This window comes from Zalophus californianus, chromosome 12, assembly GCF_009762305.2.
Source record: "Zalophus californianus isolate mZalCal1 chromosome 12, mZalCal1.pri.v2, whole genome shotgun sequence".
Lineage (NCBI taxonomy): Eukaryota > Metazoa > Chordata > Mammalia > Carnivora > Otariidae > Zalophus > Zalophus californianus.
In genome coordinates, this window is record NC_045606.1 from 35011374 (window position 1) to 35025307 (window position 13934).

At 38.6% G+C, this 13934-nt stretch overlaps 2 protein-coding genes across 6 annotated transcripts in view; one reads left to right on the top strand and one right to left on the bottom strand.

Annotated features, from left to right (window-relative positions):
* The window catches only part of KRIT1 (KRIT1 ankyrin repeat containing), a 36945-nt gene extending 25632 nt beyond the window's left edge, over positions 1 to 11313 (bottom strand). For 2 of the 5 annotated variants that reach the window (XR_003516354.2, XM_027573157.2), the window contains exons 1-4: positions 10895 to 11313; positions 7398 to 7524; positions 6301 to 6460; positions 460 to 552 (exon numbers count right to left, since the gene is read on the bottom strand). Coding sequence is in view for 4 of the 5 variants with exons in the window: in XM_027573157.2 (XP_027428958.1) it covers positions 460 to 552; positions 6301 to 6460; positions 7398 to 7499 (355 nt within the window). In the remaining variant the exon portion in view is untranslated. Of the gene's footprint in view, positions 1 to 459; positions 553 to 6300; positions 6461 to 7397; positions 7525 to 10894 lie in introns of those variants that run through there. The other 3 variants (XM_027573156.2, XM_027573155.2, XM_027573158.2) reach the window with 3 other exon arrangements.
* Positions 11314 to 11415: 102 nt separating this feature from the next.
* ANKIB1 (ankyrin repeat and IBR domain containing 1) overlaps positions 11416 to 13934 on the top strand; it is a 143487-nt gene continuing 140968 nt past the window's right edge. The window contains 1 exon segment of the mRNA XM_027573148.2: positions 11416 to 11919. The gene's annotated coding sequence lies outside the window, so the exon portion shown is untranslated.

The following is a 13934-nucleotide window of genomic DNA, read 5'->3' on the forward strand; positions in this document are numbered from 1 at the left end:
TTTACATTAGATCTAAATTCTTTAAATACTACTAATACTGTCAGGCAGAGTATTTTAGAACTATTATTAACACCTTCTTGTGCCAAATACCAGATAGGTCCTGATCATAGTCTGTTAATGTTCTAAAATACTGAAATATCTATTTCTAGTCATATCCTTTAAAAAATCCCTTATTATAACCTGGAAATTTTTAATTTCAATTATAACTTCCCTCCTCACTTCTTTATTCTACTTTTAAAACCAGAAATAAAAACATTACTGTTTAGTCCAGAAGGCTGAATATTACTTTAAAATCAAAATACCTTTTTTAATAAATTTCCTCATCTTAACTACTAACTGAAAAATAGGTATTTTAAAACAGTATTATAGTAGTAACTATGAATGTGAGTTACTAAATTCCTCAGTAGACTTTAACTTAGCATCAAGAGTACATAAAGATTCATAAAACTTAGACTTTACCTTTGACAACTGATGGAACAATAAATAATGCTGCTTCTCTGCCCATCTTCTCCCCATCCAGAGGAAATTTCTTCATTAGTACCACTCGCTTTCCTAACCATTTTTAAAAATCAGTAAAGATAAAAATAATGGGCTTTTAAATTTTATAAATTTGAGAATTAGAAAAAAATTATTTTAATTCCAGTACAGTTAAAATACAGTGTTGTATTAGTTTCAGGTATACAATATAGCAATTCGACAATTCCATATATTACTCAGTGCTCATCAAGATAAGTATACTTTTTTTTGTGCTCACAAAATTTTTTATTTTTTATTTTATTTTTTTAAAGATTGATTAATTGATTGATTGATTGATTTGACAGAGAGACACAACAAGAGAGGGAACACAAGCAGTGGGAGAGGGAGAAGCAGGCTCTCCGCCAAGCAGGGAGCCCGATGCAGGGCTCGATCCCAGGACCCTGGGGATCATGACCTGAGCTGAAGGCAGACGCTTAACGACTGAGCCACCCAGGCGCCCCTGTGCTCACAAAATTTTTTAAACTTTTGCATGTTATAAAAACATCAAATGAAAGAAGAAAGTGTAGTATTTAAAAATGCATCAAAATAACAGATCACCATCCTCACTAAAAAAACACAATTAAGAAAAAAATCACTAAATAGATAAATTCTATAGAGGCAATTCACAAAAGTGGGCAATTCCAAATTTTAACAAACATTTTAGAAACACCATCCTCACTAGAAACCAAACAAAGCAAATTAATAAGTAATGATATAGAATGTTTTAACTTATAAAAGACGGCAATTTAAAATATAAGATAAGGTACGCTGGAAGAATGTTTGCTTTTTCAGATATTGCTGGTAGAAGTGCATATGCCTATCTAAACTTTTGGAAAGGAATATGTCAGTATGAATCAAATACTTTTAGAAATACATAATAATAACATAACCAATAATATTGTATAATTTTGAGTACATTTATGTTGAATGAGGTTTCAAAAACTATGAAGCCACATATATGCGAGTATATAAATGTAAAATCACATTAAGTGAAAACAACATCTATTCCCATAATTGGCTAGCATAGTGTACCTGGCATGTAGAATTCAGGCAATAAATATTTGTTGGATGAGTGACACACAGACATACTTTAGCAATGCATAGGACCAAAAAAAAAAAGAGGCTGTAAGGAAAATATATGTTTATTAAATGCTAATTTTGCTTTTAAAAATCAATTTCATTTAAAATAAAAAGTATCATAAGGACATTAGGGATATGAAAAATATATGTGCTGCCGAAGCGAGCACAAGGGATATGAAAAATAATCACCCATAATCTCACCATACTAAGATAAGTATATTCTTAATCCCCTTCACCTATTTCACCCATCCTCCCACCCACCTCCTCTCTAGTAACCATTGGTTTGTTCTCTATAATTAAGAGTGTTTTTTGGTTTGTCCCCCTGCCTTTTCTTGGGGGAGAACTAGAAAATTTTTTAAAAGGCAGCATTAAGAGGAGTTAAAATAGAGCCAATTTTATTATATGCCCTAATAAAAACTGTTCATTCCGATAACAATGGACATCATTCTGTAGACAATGAACCAGTAGATTTATGGTACTGGTCTTGACTCACTCTAGAAGAGAAGCTTGCTTGCTTGCTTTTTTTCCTTTCTTTTTTTAAGATTTTATTTGAGCGAGGGGCGCCTGGGTGGCTCAGTTGTTAAGCGTCTGCCTTTCGCTCAGGTCATGATCCCAGAGTTCTGGGATCGAGTCCCACATCAGGCTCCCTGCTTGGCAGGAAGCCTGCTTCTCCCTCTCCCACTCCCCCGCTTGTGTTCCTGCTCTCGCTCTCTCTCTCTCTCTGTCAAATAAATAAATAAAATATTTTTTAAAAAAGATTTTATTTGAGCGAGAGAGCGGGAGTGCACGTGCGTGAGCACAAGGTGGGTCAGGGCAGAGGAAGAGGGAGAACCGGACTCCTGGCTGAGCAGGGACCCTGATTTAGGGCAGGATCCCACAATCCCGAGATCATGACCTAAGCCAAAATCAAGAATTGGAGGCTGAACTTACTGAGCCACCCCATAAGTTGCAAAGTCTTAAAGTTTAGTAGCCCTTCACTTAACATTCAACCTCCACCCTCAATTTCAGTTTTGTTGGTTTTTTTTTAAGACTTTTATTCGAGAGAGCATGAGAGAGAGAGAGAGAGAGAGAGAGAGAGAGAGAGAGAGAGAGTGCGCACCTGCGCACACACACACAAGTAGGGGAGTGGGGCAGAGAGAGAAGCCAGCTTCCCTCAGAGCAGGGAGCCTGACAGGGGGCTTGATCCCAGGACCCTGAGATCATGACCTGAGCCAAAGGCAGATGCTTAACAGACTGAGTCATCCAGGTGCCCCTTCAATTTCAGTTTTTATTAAAATCTGATTGGGCTACGAACTACTGTTCTGAACTGTAACCTCCATTCTTAATCTGTTTTTCCTGATTTGGCCGCAAGGGAGCTATAAATAAAAACCTACAAGTCATGCACTTTAAAACTTCTCATCTAGACACCTTTACCATTATTTTTGTCAACTCTTCCAATCTTCCCACTCCATGATAGAGAACCTTGTTCCTGACCCAAGTAGGAATGTCTGGCTGGATGCCTTCTATGGACAAGTAGATAATATAATAGTTCAAGCAGCTTCATTTATGCACAAAATAATGGACTCAATATTTTTATTATGGCCATTATTATAGCCCCCAATTATTTTACAAATTGGACATTTGTAGAAAATATAAGTGTTAGATACAGAATAACATCTCATTTCAGAGGCAATTTCTTTTGTCTAACCCAAGGCATTGCCCCACTTAATCTTTCCTGCCTTGCTGCATCGCTAAACTCAGTTCTGATTCATTGCTTAACTGCCTACTTTGCAAATTATAGATGTAATGAGATTTTTTGTGGGGAAAAAAAATAAAAGCACTGACTACAAGTTGGGAAATGAGGATTCTTGTCCTAACTCCTCCACTAATGGGAATACGATTTTAACAGATAACAACCTATATGTGCATTTCCATTTACAGATGTGAAAATGACTGTATACCAACTCACAGGACCAATTTAAGAATTTCATTAATAAGTAAGTGTGGTGATGCTTTATAAATGATACACAGCACTAGGTACACAAAAAGGTAAGGCATAACCACTGCTATTATAAAGTCATTTGTGATTTTTATGTGATGCTTATATAAGGTATCCTATTACTCTATAAAAATATTTCATACATTACTCAATAAATAGGATAGTCAGGATCTGGTATGACTCATTAATATAACTAGTTAGTTTAACTTCTCCATTTTAATTTCTTTTATTAAAGGCTGCCAGAAAATCTTCTAAGAGTACTACCCCTTTCTCTGGGCCAGAGGACATCTTTGTTAACACCGACACCACTTTCATCCCCCTTCTGGGTGAATGGACCAAGTGATAGAATTTGGCTAATTCATAGCTAATTATGACTTGTCTATCTTAGCTCAAATATATGATTTTAGTATATGTCTCAGGAATTTGATCTAAGGATATATCCTGATAACTATAACAATTTAGCAACAGTAAAACAAGTCTAGATGAAATTGATCAGAAGGCCAAGACTGAGGTAGAAAAGACTGACAAATCTGTGGCATCCAAAAAGAGCCTTTCACATGCCTGGATCACCCATAAGGAGAGTCCCCTTTTTAGCTAAGATCAATTTCTAGATCACTTTATTAAAAAGTCAATCTGATAATTAAGGAAAGGATATTCTCTTTGTGGGACTCGGAATGTGTATCAAGGATCTGTAAATTTATGCAGTAACTTATTATAATGTTGAGTTACAATGATTACAGCCCCAACCATTCAGGCCCTGTTAGGGAGGTTACCTATTGGGAAGGTAAAAAATGGTGAATGATAGCTCCAAAAATTATGAATCAGAGGCTTACAGTTCAGCTATCTCTATAGAACAAATACCCAAAATAATAACTTGAATCACAGGATTCAGCCCTATCTCTGCAACAAAAACAGACTCTTTACTGAAACAGATAAATTAGACAATCTCTAGAAAGATTAACAGAAAAAAAAAACCCACTAAGCTTTAAAAAAAAAAAGGTAGGCATAGAGAGGTATGCTTTACCTCATTACAACTGTTTTCAACAGCTATTTGAAATTAGCTTTAGCGTCTTAATGATAATGTCTGAATAGTGGATAGAGTTTATAATTTCTCTAACTTTTAACTGCTATCCACTTCTTGTGAGGCTACAGCCTGAGAAAATTATCATTAATTTTTAAACAGTTTCCTAGGCTATATATTACCTAATATTTTAAATGGGGTCTGAACCTTTTAAGGTTAATACTTCAATAATTCAGTTTGGCTTTTTGAAAAGGTCTTCTTCCTGTGACTAAACAGGAAGAAACCTCTGCTACCTGGTAGCTTACAGGATTCTAATTCATGAATCTTAACTTTCACTTAGTTATGAAGCAAGGTTTTTAGTTTCCTCTGTCCTAAAGGAGAAAATAAAAATAGTAGTTCAAAGATACTTAACTAGAGAACTATACTTCTTGCAAAAGTGATTTGTATTTTCTCTTTGTTTTCAAGCTACTCTTTGGTTTCCTATCTCTACTGAACAAATCATTAACACTGTAACTTATTTAACTATTTTTCAACTTAAAAAACATTACAGTCAAGTTCTTTCTTTCTTTCTTTTTAAAGATTTTTATTTATTTGACAGAGAGACACAGTGAGAGAGGGAACACAAGCAGGGGGAGTAGGAGAGGGAGAAGCAGGCTTCCCAGTGAGTGGGGAGCCCGATGAGGGGCTCGATCCCAGGACCCTGGGATCATGACCTGAGCAGAAGGCAGACGCTTAATGACTGAGCCACCCAGGTGCCCCTCTTTTTTTTTAATTTAAGATTTTATTTATTTCTTTGAGAGAGAGAGAGAGAATGAGCTGGGGGGGGGGTGCAGGCAGAGGATGAGGGAGAAACAGGCTCTCTGGGGAGCCCAATGTGGGACTGGATCCCAGGACTCAGGATCATGACCTGAGCGGAAGGCAGACACTTAAAACACTGAGCTACCCAGGCTCAGTCAAGTTATTTCTTGAAAGGCTTTGCTATACCTTAAAAGATGTTTTGAGCCTTTCTCAAGTTTTCTTTTAAAGATTTTATTTGAGAGTGAGAGAGAGAGTGCATGCCTGTGAAAGCAGGGTGTGGGGGGGGGGGAAGGGAGAGGCAGAGAATCTCAAGTAGACTCCTTGCTAAGTGCGGAGCGAGAGGCAGCTGGATCTCAGAACCCTGAGATCATGACCTGAGCTGAAACCAAGAAGTGGACGCTTAATAGACTGAGCCACCCAGGCACCCCTCAAGTTTATTTTATATATTTTTTAAAGATTTTATTCATTTATTTGACAGAGAGAGACACAGCGAGAGAGGGAACACAAGCAGGGGGAGTGGGAGAGGGAGAAGCAGGCTTCCTGCAGAGCAGGGAGCCCGATGAGGGTCTCCCTGGGATCAAGACCTGAGCCGAAGGCAGACACTTAATGACTGAGCTACCCAGGCGCCCCTCAAGTTTTTTTTAAATGGAAAGGAACATAAAAAGAAATTGATCCTCCCCTTTTTAAAAAAAAAAAAAGATTTTATTCTTAAGTAATCTTTACACCCAACATGGGACTTGAACTCACAACTCCAAGATTAAAAGTCTCACACCAATGACTCTGAGCCAGCCAGGCAACCCAAAAGAAACTGATCTTAATACATTTTTAAAAGTATCTTTCTCTACAAGCATTTAAAGCAAACTTTGTATTAAAAAAAAAAAAAAAAAACAAGAAAAATGTTTCCTACCTCTAATACCCTGGTTTGCAGGAGAAATTGGTTTGGTGGTTTCTACTACATAATCCAATATGCCCTGTGTTATTTCACTGTTGCCTTGAAGTTTAGTTTCCAACAAAACTTTCTTTCTCTTTTTTTTCTGTCCTTCAATGGGAACTTCATGCAACAAAATCTTAGATGAGAAAATTTAAAGAGAGAAAGTTTAAAATAAAGTTTACTTGCCCTAGAATATAATAAGCCAGCAGTCTTTCTTAACCCCAGCTTCATATTAGAATATCGGGGGAAGCTTTTAAAACAATAGCAATGTCTAGCTTCATCTTAGACCTGTTAAATCAGAATGTCTGGGGAGGGGGGCCCTGGTACTGGAAGTTTTAAAGTTCTCCAGATGATTCAACAGTGCAGCCAGGGTTGAGAACTAGTAAAACAGAGCACTGCTGAAAACAGCAGCCTCCTGAGAGCCTCTGCAATATCCTCTAATAGGTTTCAGATAACTAACCTTAAAAAAGCAATGTGAGCAAAGTGCTAGAGAAATTAGTTGGAGTTAGGTTAGATTAGAAGTATTCTATGATGCTTGGAATCTGTTGCATAAAAAAGATAATTGTGTTTTAGGGTTTTTCGGGAGTTTTTTGGCTTCAATCACATTTACTAATATATTTAATACAATTCAGGACTACAGAGAAGTAACTTAATTGCTTAAAACTTTAATTAAAGGTAGAAAGATATTTTAAAATGAACTGTTAAAAACAGTTCTTTAGGGAAATAACCAAGAATAATATTTACATTGAATTTGGAACGAGCTGACTTTTGCAATTTTTTTTAATTTTTGAGAGCCATTTCATAAATTGTACTAAAAACTAAATCTATATAAGGAAAACTCCACTGACTACCTTTTAATATCTAATAATTTATACCTATCAATCAATAGAAAAATGGTCAAAAAGCATGCAACAGACAAAAAGACATATAGTGATGGGCAGAGATCTAGGAGCATCAATTCTACCTTTTCAAGATCTAGGTTGTCAAGAAGAATTTAGACGATATGATAAGACTTTATGTAAATGAAAATGACATTCAGTGGTAGCAAATAAAATGTTAGTAAATGTTCTCACTTCATATGACTTAGCTCTGTATTCCCGAGAATTGAGACTGGCAGTATTCTTTGGACGAATAACAGCAACATACGCATCTTCTATGTTTTCTGGATTTCCCATTGTTTTACAAAACAAACAGAAATACCTTGAAATATTAAAAGACACATAATCAGCATAATCACTTTGAAAAACAATTTTAAAAATAACATGTTTATTTTTCTATCTTGGAATATATATACTACCTAAAAGACAAGCTAGTGATGACTGTATCTTAACCCTGAACATTCAAACCCTTAGCTTATAATTTTAAGATTTCTTCTTGGTGCTTTTTTCTTTTTCTGTGAAAGGTAAAAAAATTTTAATGGAGATGCATACTTTTGTATGTCTAAACTGTATAAGAATCTGCCTTTTGGACCTAAAAAAAAAAAAAGTGATATGATTATAAAATGTCTTCTAAATACTAAGCAAATAATGACCTGAGTGATTTGGAATATTGCACACTTATATTTCATAAATGACACAAGTAAATGTCATACTGTTAATAGTTTGGAAGCTGGAAATAGGCAGCTGTCATGGACATTCTTTCCAAAATCTTTTGAAAGAACTTTGATATTTGACATGTGGATAAGCTAACGTATACCTTATGATTTTCCTTAGAGATGACTACCAGAGAGTCAAAAACATGTGGTCAGTGGATAAAATCTTTCTGATGTTGACTTACGAGTATTTTCCACTTCCATTACCAATTCCCTAGATAACTCCCAACATTTTCTTCCAAATATATATTTTACTTACAAACACACACACACACACACACACACACACACACACACACACACACACACACTTCCCCCAGACTAATTTTAGGAATCCACTGAGGAATTTCCAACAAGCATTTGTATTTCAAGCACTACTTCCTTGTTTAAAAAAAAGACAATGTATTGTGAATACACTGTATAACATAGGTATCACAATTACACAAACCTTTTTTTTTCTATTAAGCACCCAAAAGAGAAATCAAGTAATCCTTAGTCTTCTAAACACAATTTAAAGCAACCAATTCCTGTGAGGGTCAACTTACAATTAAAAAAAAAAATCTGGGAAAATGCTTTATTAATATTCATCATTTCTCTGGAATACTTAGTACTGCACAGTACACTCAACTTTTAAAAGATAAACAAATATGATTAATAGAAAAAGGCATAACCATGAGGGTTATAGTATTTTGTTTTTATACCATTTAATGTAAACATATCCCTGAAAGATTATAAAAATTGATTTTCAAGAAATATTCATACTTTAATATTTGAAATATACATATACCCTGTGACATGAAAGAAGAAAACAAAGGCTTAAGTTAGGAAAAGAATGAAAGCTACTAACATATCAAGGCAAAACTGCTAAGGCAGAAACACATGCAGGGAGACTGGAAAAGACTAACTTCAAATAAAAATAATAGAGAAAGGTAGAACTAAAATCAGCAATATGTTTAGACTGAGTTTTAGACAAAGGTTCAAGTGACTAGGTATAGGAAATAGGTAGCATTTTGTTATGGCTCATTCGATTCTGAAAAATGCTTAGGCATAATAATGTTCCAAGCAATAAGGCCTTACAAATATGAAGATGTGGTTCTCAACTGGGGGTGGTACCCTACCTGGGATCATTTGAAAATGTGTAGGGACATTTCTGGTTATCACTATGACTGGGAAAGGGGAGGTGTGCAAATGCCATTTAGTTCCCATGGGGCAGGCTTGTTAACATTTCTTTGCTATACCAGACAGTCCTGTTTAACAAAATGTAAATAATATCTTCAATAAAACCATTTGCTATATTGAGTACTGATTAACAAACTAAAGCCTTTTACACCAGAGAAAAAGAGAAGATTCAGTAGGTGAATATGGGTATTGTAAATTTAATTAGCAGAAGTCAAAGTTGACAAGAGGATTTACCAGTTTGCAACGTGCATGCTAACAGAAATTACCAGCAATGATCGGAAAGTGTATCTTCATAAATAAAAACCAAAAATTGGGACATTATCTTAGGTCTCTGTAAAATGTTCCTGAGACAGAAAATGATCCACCTTCTTCCATCCTTAAGCAATGTTTCTCAATCTTTTAAACCCATGTCAACTTTAAATAACCAAACCAAGCCAAACCCACAAAACGTTTCTGTCCACATAGTTGAAAATCATTGCTAAAGCATATTTTTATTCCCTTGATTTTATCAAGTTGTCCTTAAGTTTTTAATGCTTTTGTTTTCTGAATACAACATTGAATGTTTGTAAAATAATGTGAACAGCTAACACCGACAGTGCTTATTATGTGCTAGACACTATGCTAAGTGCTTTATATATATTAATTCATTTTATTCCCCCTAAACTTGATGAAGGTAGATATTATCATCCCTGTTTTACAGGAAAAAAAAAAGTTGAGGTGGAGTAGCTAAGTTACTTGATCCTTCCACATTCTCCTAGAACAATTCACTATTTTAAAGCATTATAACATTAAAAAAGAAGAGATGGAGACTAAATGTCAGTAAGAATTCCTCTACAGGAATTTGCTGACCATAAAAATCTCATCCTTTTGCTACAAAGAGAGGAAGTATTAATAAAGTAGAATAGGAAAGAGCCATCGGTGCTACTTCTAAGTTAGCTTGCTTTCTCCTTGTCCCTTCAACCAATTCTACTAATCATCACTTATCAGGGCCAACAAGTGTCAATGATAATTTTCAAAGACTTTCTGTTAAGTGACATTCTGTTGTGTAATTTAAGATATTTAATAATCTTCAAATTGCTTTTGAAGACAATTACAATGAATTTGGCTAATACAGAAGGAACTATAAGTAATACTGGCATTGGGAACCAAATGAAATCCTACGGTGAATACCAAGGTTATTTAAGGTTATTTGGAGGAGCATGATTTCATCCTTAGCATATCCAAATATGCTATATATCAGCTGCTGCTGTAGTTCTGCAACCCAATTTTAAGGAAACCAACTAATACAGTAGCATGGGGTTAAGGGGCAAAGATCATGGAGTGAATTGTTTTTATATTGTTATGAAAACATATTTGTATTTTTGGCATTTCCCCCAAATAAGATAAGGCCATCAAAGCAGTTAAGAGACTGTAGACGCAGAGAGAAAGACGCATTTGCAAACAAACTGAAGGCACACAAGCTTTCCAAGAGAGTGCGAAGGGAACGGGAGGGAGATCCTGAGTCAGGCCAGCTACATCAAAGATTTCTTTTGAAGATAAAAAACACCATGAATAAAAAGCAAAGAAAGCCAAAAGCCTCAAAAGATGGAAAGAAGTGTAGAGGCGAGTTGAACCGGAATGACAAGTTGTGAATCGCTTTCCCTGAAATGACAAAAATAAACAATCTGCCTAGGTTTTTCCTCCGCCACCACCCATCAACGTCCACTACCAGGAAAGGACTGCACGCCTCTTTGCTCAAAGAGCTACCACCCCAAGAGTGGCTCTAGCTTCTTCGTTACTAGTAAGAAATAAATTCCTTGCCTGGGGAAACTAGTGGAGATAGTTCAGCCTCCCACCTCTGTTTTCTCTCGCTGGAGTCTGGTTCTCGCTCCTCCTCGTCTCACCCGTGAGGGCGGCCGAGCACCTCCCGGGCCGCTACATTCAACTCACTCGGTGGGACAGTCACCTGCGGGGCGGGTGCCGTCACGGCTTTCTCATTCCTCCTTCCCTTCTGTTTCCCAGCAGCCGGGCCTAACTTCCTGTGACAGGAAAACCCTTGGTGGCCACCAGAAGCCGCCTGGCGTGTTCGGCAGCGCTTTCCAAAACGCGCCTCAAGAGCCCGGGTCTCTGGACTCGGAGAAACTCTTGCCGACTAGTTCTTTATTGTCCTTTCCTCTCCCGAAATTAGGGGTTTCCAGGTCTTCAAAGTCCTTTGCTTCCCATCCCGCCGCTACCGGGGCGAGGAAATCACTTCCGGGTTTACACCCCTTGCAGCGTCGCGGTTGGCGGCGGAAGAGCTTCCGGGTCGACGGACGAGCTGCTGCCGTTCCTGCTGCTTCCCGCTGGGGCTGCGGGCTGTCTGGGGTTGGTGGCGGTGCCTCGAGGACAGGGGTGGCAGCGGCCGGCACACCAGAGGCTGAGCCGGCAGCGGGGGAGGGGAGGAGGGCGGCCCGGGCTGCGCGCGCGCGCGCAGGGCTCGAGCATGAGCCGGACTTGACCGCGAGGCGGAGGCAAAAGCCACCGCCCCCTCTTCCCCTCCCTTGAGTGAGGCGGCGTGGCGGCCAGAGAGAGATGGGGGGCGCCCGCCTAATCTGAGCCTCGTCGGGGGCGCCTCAGTCTCACGCAGCGTTCCTCGCGGGCCTCTAGTGCGCACCCTCAGCCCCAGCAGCCTCTGCCCGGCGGGCGCACCCGGGCGGGCGAGGAGGGGGCGCCCGCCTGGGTGGGTGGGGTGGGGAGGGTACCTGAGGTCACCTGCTCCGCGCGAGAGGCAGAGGCGGCCACGGCGGTGGCAGAACTGCAGAGCTGCGGGGTCCACCCGACCCTTACCCTCAGCCCGGGAAGTAACCGTAAGTCTCAGCTTCACCATACGAGTGTGTATGAGGCTATCTCAACCCTTTTTGGGTTCCGAGTTCAGCGCTGCCTAGTTCACGCCCTCACGGGTCTCCCACTAATGTGCCTCCTTCCTCTTGTGGAGGATTGTACTCCTCTCTGTCCCCATCCCTGAACAGGCAACATCCTCAGTCGGTCCCGTGGGGCTTTTCTCCTAGCGAATTTGCAAGTCTCAGTGGCGCGTCCCATCCTCCCCAGCCAGATGCATCTCCTTGTCCCTCTGTCCTCAAAGATCTGTGTCCTCCCTCTCTCTCTTTCTCTCTGTATCCCAGACCTCGGAGCCTTCCCCGCCCATCTTTTGAGACGTGGAAAGCCACGGGTTCGGCGGATCTGGTGGGCTAGAAGGTCTTGAGCGGATGGCTGAAAGTGCTCTGCATCGTTGTGATGGGTGGGGATAGGTGCAGATAGCTCTGATGGACCTTTATTTTTGCAGCGTCTGCGACCAAAACAAAAGAATGGGTCGCTCCCTGGACCTTCATTCCTCTCCCTTCTTAACTATGTATAAGCTCTTTTCTGTACATTGCCGTTTGAGTCGCAGGAAATTGGAACTAGAGCTGTAATTAAGCATCTCCTGAGGTTTTAAGAATTAATCTCACAAGCTCTATTCACACGGAATTGACATATTAAACAATCTTGTATTGGAATGAAGACCCATTCCAGAATAGCTTTGCTAGTAGATTCTAAGAAATGAAGGTAAAAAACAAAGGGCTAATATTTCCAATATGTTTTTATGTCTTTAAATAATTTTTGGTGTTTTGGATTTACATTTAGTTCTTAAGTTACGAAGTGTGTGATGTGGAAAATTTTGTATTGGAAAGTTTTGTTAGTGGTTAAAAAACACCTGATTTTTAAAGATCATCTCAAATTGTATTTGGTAAGATAGTTTAAGTCGTTCATTTCAGAGAGACTTTTTTACTGATTTAGATCAGCCACCTACAGATGTTACACGCTTGTGCCTATGACCTTACTGCTTCTTAGTTTGAAAAAGAAATTAACTGTGGATATCTTCAATGTGTATTTCCAGATTAAAGGCTAGGCATTTTTTCTTTTTGAATTTAGTTTGCTTTTTAAACTGCCACTGCAGAACTTTCCAGAAATTAGATTAAAAAATAACTGTAATGCTGTCAGTGACTGAACAATAGCTCTCAACACGACTTCATGCTGATGACACTTTCCAGGGCACTATAGGGAGCAAATAATTTTTTTCTAAGATTTTATTTATTTATTTATTTGACAGAGACAGAGTGAGAGAGGGAACACAAGCAGAGGGTGTGTGGGAGAGAGAGAAGCAGGCTTCCTGCAGAGCAGGGAGCCCAACGCAGGGTTCCATCCCAGGACCCAGGGATCATGACCTGAGCCGAAGGCAGACGCTTAATGACTGAGCCACCCAGGCGCCTGGAAGTAAATAATAATTTAAGAATAATTTTACTCTGCATATTGCAGTTCTTTGTTACTATTCTGTAAACTGTTCTGTAATGTACCTGGTAGCCTTGGTTTATTTTTTTCTGAAAACATAGTCATTGTGTTAAGAAAGGTAGGTGTGTTTAATGATGATTTTTGTGGTTGTTTTCAAAACTTTCTTTTAGCACTTGATTTGGAACTATTACTTGATTTGTAACTTCATATTGTTCACAGATTTTAGTTTAAAGTAGGCTCAGGAGATGTAGCCCCAGCTCTCTGTCTGGAAGTATACTTTACTGGCTTGTTTCAGAAGCCAAGCTCTGTACAGCGTTGAGTGTATTATTAAAGGTGTGGTTTTGCTTTTCAGAAAATTGATGAGTTTCCAAATGTGAGTGAGGTAATTGGCCATAACTTGGAAGAGTCTTTTTTTTTTCTTCCTTTTTTAAAAGTCTATTGATCCCTGTTATCTTTGGAAGTAGTGGGGAAGATAGCACTGTATTTTCATAATACACTTTTTCCCTTGCCAACTGCACTGGGAATTTTGAGTTTTCAATCTGAAAATGTTCCAAAA